Source organism: Mastigoproctus giganteus, chromosome 7 (assembly GCF_048544385.1).
Source record: "Mastigoproctus giganteus isolate SK-2022 chromosome 7, ASM4854438v1, whole genome shotgun sequence".
Classification (NCBI taxonomy): domain Eukaryota; kingdom Metazoa; phylum Arthropoda; class Arachnida; order Uropygi; family Thelyphonidae; genus Mastigoproctus; species Mastigoproctus giganteus.
The window spans coordinates 10,366,572-10,383,971 of NC_143581.1; the positions used below are offsets into that span (position 1 = coordinate 10,366,572).

At 39.9% G+C, this 17,400-nt stretch overlaps 1 protein-coding gene across 1 annotated transcript; it reads left to right on the forward strand.

Annotated features, from left to right (window-relative positions):
* The first annotated feature begins 2,099 nt into the window (after positions 1-2,099).
* LOC150082495 (aquaporin AQPAe.a-like) lies at positions 2,100-12,160 on the forward strand. The gene is made up of 3 exons (XM_090377530.1): positions 2,100-2,737; positions 9,041-9,121; positions 11,315-12,160. The coding sequence occupies exons 1-3, from the start codon at positions 2,168-2,170 to the stop codon at positions 11,480-11,482; spliced, it is 819 nt and encodes a 272-aa protein (XP_090233656.1). The 5' UTR covers positions 2,100-2,167; the 3' UTR covers positions 11,483-12,160.
* The last annotated feature ends 5,240 nt before the right edge of the window (positions 12,161-17,400 follow it).

The following is a 17,400-nucleotide window of genomic DNA, read 5'->3' on the forward strand; positions in this document are numbered from 1 at the left end:
ACTCAGATAACAAGCCTGATATGTCTTCATCAATATCATTAATAAAAATTGAAAACCACTGTCAAAGAACCATGATTCAAACTATGTCTCTCCTATCAAGCAATAAGCTATCTCTCCTCTTAAGATGGAAAAGACTGGTTGATAAATTTTACATCACGCAACAGGCTGATAATCTCATAAGTTTTAAAGGTGAGATTCATTTACGATGAGGAACATTGCTTTTGGATAACGGAACTTTAAATTATCTGCCAGTTTCTTCATATAAGCACAAACTATGACATTTAAAAAAAAAAAAATGAACTCTCATGATGATTTCGAAGGGTTGAACAAAGTCGCGAGATTGTCTTTAATAACTAGTGACCAAAAGATAAGATTTAATAATTCTGCATCTCTTTTACAATTGTCTTTTTAAAATGAAAAAACTCATAAGATTTATATTAGGATCTGTGATTTGGATTTAGAATGAGCTGGACTTTGTTTTGATTCACTTCTAAACATTTGTATTTTGGCGATCTGAGTTTTTTCAGTAAACTGAAGCGCATAAGGCGTTGATTGAGAATGTAAAGGCCTTGAATGGTTTGAGCAAGCTCAATGCTGCCGGGATTTATCCTCTTGTCCAGATTAATCGCCTGAAGAGACATAAATTCAAATTGAGAAAGACAGTTGTAGAATAGATATGCGCGAAAATTTGCCTTTAGCCAGCGGGTGGTTGATTGCTAGAACAAACTTCCATCTGTCATTGTGGAAGTTGACAGCGTAAATAAATTCAAGGCAGAACTAGACAAACATTTGGAGTGAATGAATGGGTGAAACGGGAAGGGTTTTTTATTTGGCTGATGCTGTACAAGCTTGCTTTCTTGCATCACATGCCTTTACTAATGCTAATTTAAGAATTATGATTTATATCGGGATCACTGAAATGGATATATAATGAGCAAGACTTTAATTTTGATATGGAATGGGGTCCCCATAGGATCCTAGCCCACCTTCTGGCAACACCAGGTGGGTCCGAGCCTCTTTTTAGACAGTATGTGCTTTACTGAGACAGGCCCACCTTCCCGTGGTGTGGACAAGTACCCAGGATCATCTCTCCAGGTGACTGATGCTTCTAGGTAGCCAAGTGGCCAGAACACAACAACAGTACATGCACACCACACAAACCTACATCAATCACATTTCTGGCCCTTTTAGTGATTCTGTTCTTCACACAGATACGAGGCGAAGTTGAATAGACGTTCCAGGTGCCACCCTTTACATATACACATGTCAACTTTTAATTTTGATACATTATTTGACATTGAATCTCTGTTGGGAGAGCCTAGTACAATTAAATACATTGAAATACATATTGATCTAACGTTCAATAAGCGTAGCTTTACTTGGAAAACTACCATTTCACCTTCGGCTAGTGTACAACGGGTAGTCGACGGTCGAAATTGCAACTTCTCACCCCTGAAATAGAAGTAAAAAACAAACTTCCCCTCTTATTCAAATTGGTACTCCAACAATCTTCTATACTGGACCAATTTATAAAATATATTTCTTTAATATTTCATCTTATTAACACGGAATTCACATTTATCAGTGTGTGTTTTGTGTTAAGGGGTATCACATAAACAAATTACGAACCCCTGCGATTGATAATTACGACTCACAAACCACTAATATCGTCCATGCCCCTCGCCGCAATATACAGTTCATCAGAACTTTTTCTTTTATTACTGTAGGCTTATAATAATTTCAAATAATAAGAAAGATATCAAAGTTTTATAGCGTCAGCACTTCTTTCTGGCAGCAGTAATTCTGTGGCCAAAGATAACCGGTCGCCCACTGGGCAGCAGTAGCACCTTGAAATCCCCTAACCTGACCCTGGCGGGGAGGGGAGGGGAGGGGGTTATTATCGTGGCTTCCAGTGTTTGTTGATCATCGCGTTCCCAGGAATGAACCAGTACATGACGTCACTTCCTCTCTGACACCAGTGACGGAACATCCTCCTCCTCCCGTTACGATGCCGAAAGCCTCTGGGATTGGCGGGAGACGGCATCGTCACTACCGCCTACCTGTGCCGGTCTGGAGACCTTTATACGTGTGTGCCGACTGCTCCTCGCCATTTCCCGACATCCGTAGCTCCGACTAACACACACACACAAATACCAGACTGGCAAAAATGGGTCGTGTTCGCCGTTTCCGCGCCGCGTTTGGCATCGACGAGTTGTCCGGAGGCAGCACTCTGTGGAAGTCGCTGATCGCGGAGTTTCTTGGAACAGCGTTGCTGGTGCTCGTGACCTGTGGCTCGTGCACGAAGGGGTGGACCAGTGGATTTGTGCCGACCATCGTCCAGATCAGCTTGACCTTTGCCTTCACCGTAGCGACCATCGTTCAGGGAATCGGTCACATAAGCGGAGGTCACGTGAATCCAGCCGTCACCTGCGGGATGCTGGTGACGGGGAAGTGCTCCGTTATTCGAGGCTTACTGTACATCGCAGTTCAGAGCGTCGGGGGTATTGCCGGGGCTGCCGTACTAAAAGCAGTGACTCCTACGGACCACCACGGGGCACTCGGAGCCACCTTCCTACACTTCAACCTCAAGGTCTTCCAGGGTCTCGCCGTAGAGTTTCTCATTACGTTTATTCTTGTGTTTACAGTCTTCGCTGTCTGTGATTCCAACAGGTTGGATGTTAAGGGGTCAGCGCCAGTCGCTATAGGGCTATCCATTGGCATGTGCCACCTGTGGGCGGTAAGTGACTTGTTTTGTATACCTTATCCATTCTCCTCCCCCTCAAGAAAATACCGTTTAGTATTCCTCCAAATATTTTGTCCATGAATGACCAAGAAGCCCAATTGCAACTTTCTCTTAAAAGATTATAAGGAAAATTTAAATCTCATTTCGATGAATTTGCGTAATTCAGAGGCTTGCATAATCCAAACTTCTGTGATCATCATGACCTCACAGAAAAGTTTACTGCGCAATACTTCGCCTGTTTATGATTCTTCATCCTCATCTCTTCCAAGGAAGTAAAGTCTGCCACTATCATTATGGCCATCTCTGCGCTGATGGGAAAGAAATGTCCAGCGTTATCTTTATGGCCATCCCTTGCCCATGAACTAAATCTCCTAGAGGTCAGATATAATGAATGCATCTCATTGGATCCTCAGAACAAAAGGCGAGGAACAGACAACAGCGTTTATTAATTCTCTCAGCTGTTTAGATTAAACTGGGCTTTATTTTAATTCTAGAAGATGGCAAAGGCTCCTCAATCGTCAACTGGCATCTTTCACCAACTGTAAAGAAGCAGAAAAGAGAAATTCATTTGTAGACGAACAGCCTGAGGGTATAAGTGAGAACGCTTAACTCCAAATTAAGACGGTGCGAAAGTAACCTCTGAAGCGGGTAGATTTTAGTTAAGCACAAGGTAGGCGAACGTTCTCAGAGTCAATGACCTTCCACAAACATCGCTTGCCCGCTGTCAGAGCCAGCGACTACTATTTGTCTGTTGAACAGGTACCACAAGTCTTGACCTGGCTACTTAGCATTAATAATCGTGACCTACCCAATCTGCTGACGTCAAATGCAGCTCCCAGCCATAGAAAAGACAATTATTGAAATGTTATAGGAGAAGCATACTTCGCCTTGAGATTTCAAAAAGGGGATAGGGAAGATTCGGTGATCTTTACAGTATTTCTGGAGTTGTCTTTTTCTAAAGTCCCGACGTTCAGGGACAGTATTCCCGAGAGTTTGCCAAATTAAGACTCTCTACCTCTCTCTCTTTCGTGTTAGGCACCCTGCCAACTGGACGGAAGCAGCCGATGTCAGCAAGATATCACGTGACTGTTAAATACGGTTCCCAGAACAGCTGGATTGGAGAGCATGATTGAGTGACGCTATTATAGATTACATGTTTGTTTTCCAAATATCTCCTTTCGAACTCTGAGCATTTGTTAACAAAGTGGGTGGCTTGCTACTGGTTTTACAGCATGCTCCCTATAAACAACACGACATGTTTCTTCAGGGAATCTTTATCAAGGATGCTTCTACAAACACAAGAAGAATCCAGTTTTCCTAATAATGCACCTTTGTATCCACGACAGGATTTTAGGAATTCTACGTGACCCATATAGATTTCTTCACAGAGCAGACAACACAAAAACTGAACTGCGCATAAGTCTTTCCAAAATGGTTGTTATGGTGATTGCTGCCAGTAGAAGGTCAGCCACCCCATCAGTGCGATACTTGAGAATCTAGCGCCGATTTAAATCGCAAGATGATAGACAGAAGGCGACTATACTGAAAGAACCAGTTATTCTCAGAAAATATCAAATGTTGGACAGAAAATTTCCGTTCCATAAGATGTTCCTTAGATTTTGGGAACATGTGAAAATCACAGGAGGCCAAACCTAGTAACAATCAATCATAACCTAACTTTCAAAAGTACTTAAATCAATTCTGTTTTTCTGTGAAGTGGATGATGTTAATGATGCCCCTGTAAAGGTCGTTTAACGGATATACAACAATCCGTATATAGGTATACTGAGAATTTTTCTCCTACGAAAATTCTCTAATAAAACATTTTAACAAAACAATGTATATCCAGAAATAAATTAGCCCCCTTGACTCCTTTTTTGTCCCCTTTAACCAAGAAAATGAACAACGAAAAAGAGGTCAAACACTTTATCATGCGGAGAATCAAACAAGAGACGACTTTCACTCAGCTACGTGACATTGAGATAGGAGTGTTGTATATATATATATACATAAAAAAAAAAACGTGCTCATCCACGACGCATGCTCATTGCAGTCCTGGCACGCCAGAGATAAAACATTCCTGTGCGGTGGAGTGTCACTAATAACCTAAAATCACCTAAAGTAAACACGTGAGCGGAGAATTTTCCCTTTCAGTCATATCCCATGAACACGTCTTGTTACCCTCCCAGCAGGAGTCGCGAGACCTGGCACCTCCTGCATGCAACCTGTCATCCTACTGCGTTAGTTCCTCGTTATTTTGCCGTCCTGAGCTGCCTATTTCAAGAGATCATGTGTGTGGTGACGGCATCTGTCGACAAGTAAGCCAGACGTGTGATAAAGACGTCAGAAGTCATAAGAAGCAAATGCCTTCTGTGTCGTTTGGTGCAAATTAAAATTGTATAAATGTCACGTGATGTAGGAGTTCGAGTTTATTTGGTTTCGTTTGGTTTTTCTCAGCAGACGACGTGCTTTCATATTTCATCTCTGAAGATGGATTTAATTTGACTGTTACCTCAATTTCGTGTTCATTTCATACATGGCGCATGCGTATTTAACTGATAATCATTTTTTGTTTATTGATAGGAGTCGACAGTTGTAGGAGACCTAATTACAGATCCTGCAGATAGACATAAATAACAGTTATCTATGTATGCATTTCCCAGGTGGAGAGGTGAAGTGAGTGGATTACAGAATCATAGAGATTGGTGTTATCAATTATACTAAGTGGAAGAGTCGTTTTGGACATGGAAGAGTCATAATTTCTTGCTGGGACGGGCCTTGCTTATTATGCTTGAAAATATTGACTGGTTCGGATGATAAATAAGAAAAACCATCGTATTATAACGAGTATTCCATAAGAGCTTCCAGTTACTTCAACAACCTTCATCAATGTTGCGAACATTATATAATACCTTCCCAAATCGCTGTTGTTACGCCCCCATTTTAAGCAAATTTTTTTTGAAAGTATGAAAACAAGTTCATAATTCCCGAACTGCACTGCTCGACAAAATTAACAGAACACGTATAAAACGTAACTTGTGCAGCTTGTGATGAAGAGGGACAAAATTTGGAATGGTGGTGTACCATAGAAAGACAATGAAATGAGGAGACAGCGAAAAACTTCGGAGAGGGACATTTATAGGGGTTCTATAAAAATTACCAATAAGCTCACATTGCAGAAGTCGATACAAGATGCTCGAAAATATGGTCATGTGTGCAAATAGGCTCGACAAAGGCGAACCATGCTCGATATAATGGTGTCTATACGATTCTTTGGCAACAAATTCCATTCTTCCACCAGCCTAGACCTTAACTCACTAAATGACCGAGGAGTTGCATGTTAGCATGCAATGCGACGCCCAAGGGCACCGCATTGGACTCACTGGTTGAACGTTGGTTCCCACTGGTTCAAGATGTTCCTCCACCACTTGAGTTCCATGTGCTGTGCAGTGGCATTATCGTGTATGAAAAGAAAATCTGGACGAACTGTACCCCTAAAAAGTCGCACATATGGTTCGAGGATCTGTTCTCGGTACCTTTGCTCAATTACGGTACCACTAATTGAGCAGATCGGGAGTGCAGTAGCACACGCTCTTTGAGTAGACCGGGGTTCAAACCCTCACTGCTAAACACGGTCGATCTGTAAACCCGCACTAGACCAGCGTGGCAGATTATTGTCCATTTCCCTTAACATGAATCGTTGAGAAGGCTTCCATCCTGCAGTGGATTGATAATGGCTGCAGTTTACCTTTTTTTTTTTTTTTTTATAAAAAACGAGGGGTGCGGCTGTTGATCATTATCCCCCCCCCACAAGAGAACACCGCCCCGACCGTAAGTGTCCCTTTCTCTGATGTTGGAGGGATGGTACCGCATTCCTCGATGTCTCCAGCTGAAATAACGTTTATAGTCCCTTTTTAGGCTAAAACGGGACTCCTATTTTATTGTGAACAGTGTCTCCGAAGAGACTGTTGACAATAAAATATTAAAAAAAAAACATGTTCTGTTAATTTTGTCGAGCAGTGTATATCTATTTATTATTCAATTCTTAAGAAAGATTTGACACAAGATTTCAAAGTTTTTGGTTGTTAATTTAATCCAAGTGGGAGAACTAAGTTTCAATGATGTCAAATATGCAAATTAAGTTCTCCAAATCCTTGATAATAAGCCATTGCCAATGAATCCTAACTTGTAACTGGTAACTACACTTTGGTACTAGTATAGTTATTAAATCGAAACTTTCAACGAGAAAACAATGCTGCTACAAAGATTAGTTTTATCAAAGTGAAGATATACGTGTACGTTGTTGGACAAATGTAATCAAGGGCCACCAACAAAGCATCTACCCTTTATATCTTTATTACTTTACGACTTGCTAACCCTCTTAGTAACTGGAAAAAAGAAAGAATATTGTACTTTTTATTCTTACAAAAAAGAAAGCAAATTTAATTTGGGAGTACCAAAAATAATTTCTGGGTAGATTTAACAGATGGAGAAGCATCACGCGAAGATTCTGACTTCCTTCCTTATGTTTATATTATGTAAATAAACTGTATTCCATTTTCAGAAGGCAGAGGTAAAAAAGTTTATGTGTTTTGTCATGTTCATCGTAAGAATTTTCTATCCGTGGGTGGTTAGCTGAAAATCCTCTGAAGGCAGGAAAGATTCGAGAAATGGAAGTCTTTAGATTTTGAATGTTTTTACTCAGAACAATTTTGCTCGAAATGACCTCTCTAGGAGCACACGGGAAGAAAGGCATTTGTATTTTCTGTCAGCTCTCCTCGCCTTAATCATGGAGTGTTTATAGCTCCAGAATAAGCAATGGGTTGTGTTAGAATGCTTATTCCAGTCGTGAGATTACACGACTGGAATAATGCTAGTAATGGGAATGATGACGTCAAACGAAGGGCATGCTAAGCACGATTCGGTAGGAGGAACATTTTCTAAGAACAAGTACACTGCTCGACAAAATTAACAGAACACGTAGAAAACGTAGTGTAACTCGTGCAGCTTGTGTGATGAAGCGGGACAAAATTAGGTACAATTGTGTTCTCTGATGAGTTCCATTTAGCCTAAAAACAGTTTCTAGAAATTATCTCATTTGGAGACAACGAGGATGGCAGTACCATTCCTCCAAAATCAGAGAATGGACACTTACGGTGGAGGCGAAATTCTCGTGTGGGGTGGAATAATGAACAATGCCACTGCAAATAGAGCTGAAGTGGTGGAGAAATCTTGAAACTGAAGATGGTGGACATAGTGTATTTGTCAAGCGATTCCTGTGGTTCCCCACAAATCCGCGTTGAGTACTCCGTAAGTATGCACAGCATTGCAAAGCCAGTCGGTGTGAGTAGTGTTGTTCAACTGGCTCTTAGTTACTGGGAGGCTCGATCACCATGGAAATAGCTTCGCGGCATCCGTCCAACGACTGCCGTGGCCAGCATGATCATCAGACTTAAATTCAATCGAACATTTGTGGGGCGCCCTTGGGAGTCGCATCGCACGCTGACAGGCAAGTCCTCGGTCACTTAGTGAGCTTAGGTCTATGCTGATGGAAGAATGGGATTTGTTGCCACAGAATCTTATAGACACCCTTATATCGAGCATGGTTCACCGCTGGCAGGATCATACGCCGTAGTGATATCATGTGACTATAATTTCAGGCATCTTGTATCGACTTCTGTAATGTGATCTTTCTGATAATTCTTATGCAACCCCTATAAATGCCCGTTATATCTGTCCAAAGATTCCCCCTTTCTACTCATTTCATCATTATATTCTATGGTAAACCAAATTCTGCCAAATTTTGGCAGAATTTGGTTTACCATAGAATATAATGCTTACTCTCATTTACAAAATGTGCTAAAAGTGTCCACCCTGAATCTCCACCCATTTTCTCAGCTGGCGTACCATGTTTGTTTGGATTGTTTTCAGCATATTGGGATCAACAGCAGCACAAGCCTTGGTAATTCTCTCCCTAAGATGACGAAGATCTCGGATTTTTACAGTCCACATCTGTGCCTTCAGGAATCCCCAAAATGCAGTCAGGTGATCGTGGTGCCCACTCCACATCATCCCTAACGACCACTAAGAAGGACTATCTCTACCCTTTCGTCCAGTGTTAATGCCATTTTTCACTTGTAAAGAAAAACATATTTTTACACCACTGGTTCCAGACTTTTCGGACACCCTGTAGTTGAGACACTAACGTACTAGTTGAAACACATACTATTAGTTTAAGTATGTACAAAATTTGTGATTAACTTAATTTATTAATAAGGTGCATTTGTTTTATTTTAGATTAATTACACCGGAGCTGGGATGAATCCAGCTCGATCTCTTGGTCCAGCAGTAATGGCATCCATATGGACTGACCACTGGGTAAGTCTAGACGTGTTTTTTACCCTTCTGTTGTCAATACGTTAAGACACTGCACCTTTAAATAATCCGGTGTGCTGTAAGATGGAGGTTATAATCATTTAGACAAAGAATAGATCACTCTCCCAAAAAATAAATAAATGAATTAAAGAATTCGACTTTTGGTTAGTATTCATGAATAATATTATTTTAAAATTTATTGATGTTGCCTGTCACTCTCAAAATAAGCAAGGCTAGTTAGAAAGCAGGATGACTGGTTAGTGTTATCCATGCTAACGCCGTTACGTGGTTAAAATTGAACCAGTAGAGAGCCTTATTTCAATTAAAATCGAAGCAATAGAAATCTAATAGTTATTATTTCTTTGTCCGTCCGTCCGTCTGCATGTAATAACTCCCACAGGATGAGTTTTCATAAAGTTTTATATTTCGCTCTTTCAGAAGGAATTAGTATTAATAATAGTCATAGGGTATAAGGAAGCCTAAGGCTTATCACCGGCCAAAAAATAAAAAAAGAGTAATATATCATAATAATAAAAAAATTAAATAAAATAAATAATAAAAGAAAAGGAAATAGACAATCTATACGTTTCCCTCCTCCCGTAGGTAACTATCCAGCTGACCTTTGAATTTCCCCAAACTGTCAGCCTCTACCACCCATGTAGGCAACTTATTCCAATAATTTGTAACTCGCTGGATAAAATAACACTTCCTGCAATCCAGTCTAAACGTCTACTCCCGTAACTTGAATTTATTGTCCAGAGTTCTAGAATCATTTATAACCGTGAAAATTTCGTCGTCATTCATTTTACTTTTGCTTCTCAGAGTCTTCTCAAGTCTCCTCTAAGGTGCCTAGTTTCTAAACTGTGCAACCCACATATTCGAAGTCTTTCCTCATATGGACGCCCTTTTGCGGATCTCAACAGGCGAGTTACTCGTCTTCGGACCCTTTTGAAGAAGCTCGATTACTTTTTTTAAGTGCGGTCCGCTTATGTATCGGAGATATATTGGCACTTTTCCAATCCTACAGAAACTCTCCTGAAATGCGCTCACTTGCCGCCTCCCTTAAAATTACAGGGTATATAACATCAGCCCAGGAGCCTTACTCGCCTGTAGGCTGGAAAGGTTTTTCATTAAATAATCATGTGAAATTTCAATATCTTTAATTACATATTTTTCAATTCCACTCCCATAATTTCTCATTGAAATTATGGGAGTGGAATTGAAACCCCAGCTACAACATCAGCTGGGGTATCTAATACTGTCCCCCACGTCCATTACATAAGGGTTCGATTTGGTTTGAGCTTCTCTTCTTTGCATTAATATATGTGAAGAATTCCTTATCCCCACTCTTTGCTCTATTTGCCTACGATTTCTCATAATCTGTCTTTGCCAGCCTAACCTATACTATGGCACTATTACAAATCAATCTGTCCAGTTTTTTCAAATTTCATCGAACCAAGAAGACCAGTAATTATTATTCATTCTCTCTCTTCCATTGTATCCACAAACTTTAATTCTGTTTGTTTATCAGTCTATCGCTTTATCAATATATCTACTGCTGGACAAAGTACTGTAGTTTAGGATTTGAAGCTTCTGGGTGTTGTGTCGCTTTAATTCTTACTGAGACATATTTGACATCTGTTTTGATGGAAGAAAAACTAGACTTTCGGATAAGGGATCCGTTCAAGCCACGCCCCACACCGACTAACTTGGAGACGGTGGCAGAATCATCTCCCAATGTCCGGCAGTTAGAGCTATTTAGCAATTTCCACTATCGGAATTTAATATTTATGGATATTAATGATCCATGCTTCCTTCGCCAGTGACTTGCCCACTTCCATCCTACCCACAGCGCTCTCAATTGCAATGAAACTCATGCACTGCTTCTGTACCATTAAACCACGAAACGTTACCCAAACATACTTGACATGGATTCACCGGAATTTGCATTACTTACTTGTACAATTTATGTAATTGTACCTAAGTACAATTTTAGTTCGATTCAAAATGGTAAACGCGCAAAACTGACCACACCTTAACTTTTGTCCACCAGTGTATGTATTATTAATCTGAAGCGTACATTCTTCTTTGTTAGGTGTTGTAATATTAAATGAGAGAAGTTTTCTTTCTACAACTCATTCTTTAAGATATTTTGGAATACATAAATTCTGAATCATTTCTAACTACTCTTTGCAGATCTACTGGGTTGGCCCAATCATCGGAGGTGTGCTAGCGGCGTTGTTGTATGAGCACGTGTTCACTGCCCCACCACCGAACAAGGAGGCCATAGAAAGAGCAAGACTCCAAAGCTTCCATGGGTTGAATGACAAGGAGGTGGTAGCTGACAGAACCACATCTATTTAAGGCTGACCGGCATACCAACAGAAACACGACAGGAAAATGTAGGATATTGTGAACGCTTCGTGCCTGGAGGGTTAAGTTGGAGCTGAAGCAATGTGTTTTTTTTTTTTTTTTTCTTTCTTCAGAATCCGGTGTGAATAAACTGAAACTATTGACCCATAGATGTAGAAGAGATGTGTTTTAAATCTCGCCTGTTTCTGACCAATGAAAGATAATTGTTGAATTATTTCTCTATATAAAATTTTTATGGTTATTGTTGAATGTTAAGGACTGATATGGACCACTCTATAAACGGTTTTTTACAGTTTCATAAGCTGATGTACAGCAGTAGGCAAAGAATAGTGTCCAAAGATCCAATTGGAGCTAGCTTTAGTACACAAAGTGCTCAAAATGATTTTTAAAGTGAATTTAATATTGGCTTACTACAGTTGGTGGATTGAGGAAGAGATTTATGAAGTTGATCTTTAACTGAATGCTCATGATTGTATGCGGTTTGGTAAAAGTGTTTAAACCCCATGTGCTATTTCAAAGATTTTTCCATGGAATGCCGTATGGAACTGTAATCATTAACCTAGCTGTTAATATATATATAATTTCTTAATTGTTTTTTGGCCATTCCACCTGTATTTAGCCAATATCTTTCGGTATTCATTCACGTATAGCCTGTTCGAAGCACATTTATGTGTGCGTGTGTGTGTTTTCCAATAATACGATCACCTGTATAGTTTCAACTCTATTTCATATATTGAGGACTCGTTCAAGATTGCAGAGAAAAAAATGGACTGAATCCTAATGGTGGAATCCTAATGTTAATGAAAGTATTTTATGATGGAAATCTTTCGTAGATTCAGAACACGGAAAGCCAAAGTGTGGTGAAAGCGATATCTTGTATTTTTTTAAATAAAAGGATCCTTGATTAGAAAATATAATTTGCTTTAGCACACAGACAACATTGTGAAAGAATTAAGAGTGCCTTTGAGTCCTTTAAGGATTGAATCCTTAGTCAATTTCTTACAATGAAGGCTAGCTGGAGCTGACATCCATCTACTGAGCTAAAGCATCCATTCTATCTGGAAAAATATACTTGAATGCACATCGATGTGTGATTGGTCGCAGAGGGGCAAATCTATATACATACTTCGGCAGAGGGGGGTTTGTTCGTTTGTTAAATATTTCCCACTGTTCGTCAAAGAACAATCTGCAAAATGTATAGGAGATTTTCATCTACAAAAAACTGTTGTATTTGTTCCATTTATATGTATAAGCTATGTATAAACCTTTATAAATAAAATAAATCCATTTTATTCCAACAGTTATGTATATAATGTTCTAGTTACCAAGTTGATAACGTTGTGCACTACCCTACCAAAATATCAGAAGTCATATTTCATTAATACAGTAATATATGAAGAAATACTTGTGCATAAACCGTAAAACCATGGTTCTGTTTGAAACCGTGTATGAAACCGTAAATGATCCAAACGTATACAATTTTAATACAAATATTATATTTAATACAATTTTATACAATTTTAATACAAAAGAATACAATTTTAAAGCCAAAGGGTATTGTTGCTGTTGTTGTTGTTGTAGGGTTTTAGGAGCATCTGTGACTATTGTTCCCTGTATATTGTCTGTAAATTGCGTGTTCTGAGGTCGATTTTCTGTTTGCTGGTCGAGTTTCCGAGAGTATAAACCATGCTACCCACACCTGAAATCGACTAACTCAGCCACGTTGTGAAAAACCCCATAAAAATTCCTCCCGTCATTGACGGGACTCGAACTCAGGTCTTTTCCACCTGGTGTGAGGAGGACAGCGATCTTACCAACCGTGCTGTCCACGGGGGCCTAAAGGGTGATAGTGAAAGCGACATGGTGATCTTTGGGTCCACCAAAGATCACCATGTCAAAGAGCCTACCTAACAATCGAGCAGCAATAAGCCTCTCAGAGAACACTTACAAGGAACTACACAAAGCTGCGATCCTGAACACCTGTAATGTAGTCAAAGAGTTCCTCGAATAATAATAATAATAGTCGGACATAACAACCACTTCATACACCTGTTACCAGTACCCGTCGCAGGATGGAAAAAAATCTCCATAAAATGTTAATCTCGAATATGAATTTCTTGGGTAACCTGGACAACATCCAAAACGATATTCTCATGAAACCCACACTCGCATCAAATCATAACTGGAGTTATGACCAATCCATTATCCAAATAGCTTTTCAAATTAGAAATATTGAAACTATACAGGGAAAATGAAGAGATGCAAAGCCTTGTTGGGATCAAAATGTTTGCCTAACTGTAAAGACATTTCTTTCATGTAATTTTCTACCACGTGTTTATGAGATCCGATGCATCATTCACAAATTCACCAAAACGATGCAGATGGCCCTTTAATTGTATGTTCATGAATGGTTGGCCATTATGTGGACATCTTCCACATACTGGGAATTCTCATTGCTCCAGTACCTGTAACGGTTTTTTAACAGCTCCACTCAAATGGAAGCGCACTTCACTACTCAAAAGATCCGAAAGAATAACAGCTGATGCAATCACATCTCCTGTGGATATTCGAGCACGTCCAGGTCGAAGCTTATATCAAATTCTATTGCTGTATTCTTTCGCTATATTCTTTCCATCCTTAGTTTTAAATTTGAAGTTTTTGCAACATCTTGTATAGTCACTTAACAATAGGCTAGCAATTTCCAAAGGGTTTTGAAGAACTATTCCACTGGGTAAACAATAAATGTCGTAGTAATACGATGTCAAAGGACATAAAAATATTTTAAAATAATGGCACATGATGGAGGTTCAGAAAACAGAAGAGATAAGAAGGAAAATCTTTCTAACGAGGAATCCATCTTTGATGAATTATATATATATATCTCGGTGGTACCATAGGTCTTTTAAATTTTATACCAGTTATATACAATTCAACACGAACCTCGTCATACAGGTTTGATTTATGGAACCTTCAATTGCTGAAAGTGCTTGAAAATTGCACAGAAGCAGAGTATACAATCGAACTAAGAAAGAACTAGTCTAGGTACATCACGTGATCCGATAATCATTATTACCGGCTGAACGTGGCCTGCTTCCAAGAAGTCTAAAAACTCGCTTTGGTACACTTTACCATCACAAAAACGCATTCCTGTCAGATGCACGTGCGCTGGGATCTGATTAAAGACCCACAGCAGTGAGAGGCTAATTTTACACTAAGGTTATACCTAGACAGATAGTTGTTCCCCTGCAAACACAACTAAAGCGAATAAAAAACCGTGGAGATTTTCTTGTCTGTCTCCACCTTTTTTTCTTTTCTCCTTTCTAATCAATAGGAGAGAAACAAACTTCGAATATATAATATTCTCTTCTGTCTGTTGTTAAGGAGGAGATACCATCTTTAAATACTTAAAGGCTTCTTTAATAACTTCAAAATAAGCAGGTTGTCTCAATGTGTGAGAAAATCCAGTTTTGTCATGCTTAACAAGATATTTTTTCTCACTGAAGCAAAGTAGGGTTTCGCAACCCTACTTTGCGTTTATCAAAGCCTACATCTCCTACCAAGAAAATTGCATTTAAAAATAATCAAATGTCAGCTGAATATGCGCCCTTATTGGGTTAATAAGATTAAAAAGCAAATTGTAAGCATAATGATCAGTAATAAAAGAAAAACATTGCCTTTAATTTGATACAATTTCGCCATTTTTTACTCAGCAGACGACTTTAAACTCTAGTCGTTTTGCTGTTTCCCAGGCAACGTTTGTTTTAATCTGCTCATGCGTGAAAACGAATAAGTGTTTTCCTGCTACAACCCGTAAAGATATCTTAATATTTATTTTTAAAGACTTTTATTACTATTTTTTTAAACATGACCAAAAAAAAAAAGAAAAAAGGAATTAATATAATGATTTACAATTTACCATTTTATTTCCAATTTAGTGTCATTTTAGCCAAAATCTTTCAGAAAGAAATATTTCTTTTCAGATTTCTATATAAATAATATCTAAGATTTTTATCTCTTAGTGTTCTGGGAAGGGCAAGTTCCGGGGCACTACATAACGTGTAATGCAGAGCCTGTAATGCAGCGTTCGTCAGTTTATCAAATAACGTTAGCTAGCCACCCAATCGAATAACCTAACGAATTGAACATAGCAGACAAACAAAAAAAGGAAATAATAAATAGGGTGGTTGCCACGTATGAGGTATGAGGTATATTGAGGGTCTAGCGGCTCCTGGGATTTCTCCCATCTCCGCGAATGTTCTATGTATCGGTGACAGTACCCTGTCAAAGCCAGAGATTTAGAAGTGTGTGGGTCATGAGTAGTGTTATATGTTGTGCCCATTGTTTATCCGGCTTATTGGCCGCCAGGCCCCTAATGGGACCAGACGTTGTCCATACCTGGCCACGTGGAGGCTAGCCGGGTGTTACCATTGAGTCAATTGTACTCTGGCAGGTCCTGCCACTTACTTTCCTGGGATTTTAGTGGCTAGGACCTAAAATAAATTTGGAACGACCGCGGTTGATTTTAAATCACTTACATTAAAGCACTAATATGGGGTTTGACGCTGAAAGCCTGTTTCTGAAGTGCCTAAAAGGTTGGGCGAAATGTTTTGGTGTATTTAAATTTGGACGTGTAGGGCTATACGCTGTGCAAGAAAAAGTGCTGGGAGGGGAGAATGAAGGCTGGTGGGTGAAATAGGAAGAAGAGGGTCGATAGGGTAGGTGACCCCCAATTTTTCAGTGAGGCATGCCCATGCCCCACCAGAGGGAAGAAATGGTGTGGCAGGGAAGAGAGGCGACAGCAAGCCGTCACCTCCCTCCCCTGCCGGGTGTGGGAGTAAAAGAATTGCACTGCACAAGAGAGTGCAGAGCATAGAGCCAATATGGCTCCGTTGAGGCAGCAACTTGGAGTTTCTCTATCTTCGTTGGTCTTCTCTGTCATTGGTAGCTATATTTTTCCTCAGCTATGAACACTGGTCAGGTCCATTGTTGGTCTGTTAGCTATGGCTGTGGTTCTCTTCATCATGGGAAGATCCGCAGCTCCATGGGGTTATTCTTGCGATCGCTGGTTTTAGATGATTAGTAGTAAGCAGGTTCCTGGGCGAGGTTCTCCTTGAGTCCTCTCCACGCATATTCTGTGTTTTTTTTTTTTTTTTTTTTTACCTTCTGTAGATGGCTATCAATGTTTTACGCCTACCAAATAGTTTTTGGGCATATTCCTTTAGCTCCCTGTATTCCTCAAGTGAGTCCAATAGATGTGATTCCAAGTTCTTGGGGAGGTAGTGTATTGCAGTGATCAGTCTGCACCTGAGGTCCTCATAATGGGTGCAATCAACATAATGTGCTCCCAGCACTCAAGCTCCCCACAGGCACATCTCGGATCCACCTCAATCCCCAGCGCTGCCAGCTTGGCTGTAAAGGCCCCGTGACCAGTCAATAAATAGGTGGTGTATAAGCCAGGTTGAAACCAAGTTGGGGGACTGGGGTACATCCTGTCGATGTTCGGAATGAATTTCCTGGTGATATTTCCCTTATTTGAGTTGGCCCAGCGCTCCTGCCAAACTTGCATCAGGTGTTTTTGCAGCCTTGTCTTTTCATTTTTTTTGTGGTGCATTAACGTCCATAGTATAGCCATGGTATGTACAAGGTATTCCTTTCTCTATGTGGTAGTTCATTCCCCTACGCATGATCTCTAAGTCAAGGGGAAGAGCTCCGGCCAAGACCTGCAGCGCGTGGGTACTGGTTGTCCTACAAGCACGTGTAACTGTCAGTAGGATTGTTCTTTGCGTTGCATCAAGGATGCGTCGGTTTACTACAGTTCCTGTTTTGGAAAACCATATTGCTGAGGCGTAAGTGATGATCGGTAGGAAGGTTGTTTTATAAAACAATGACAGGGTGCGTTGGTTTAACCC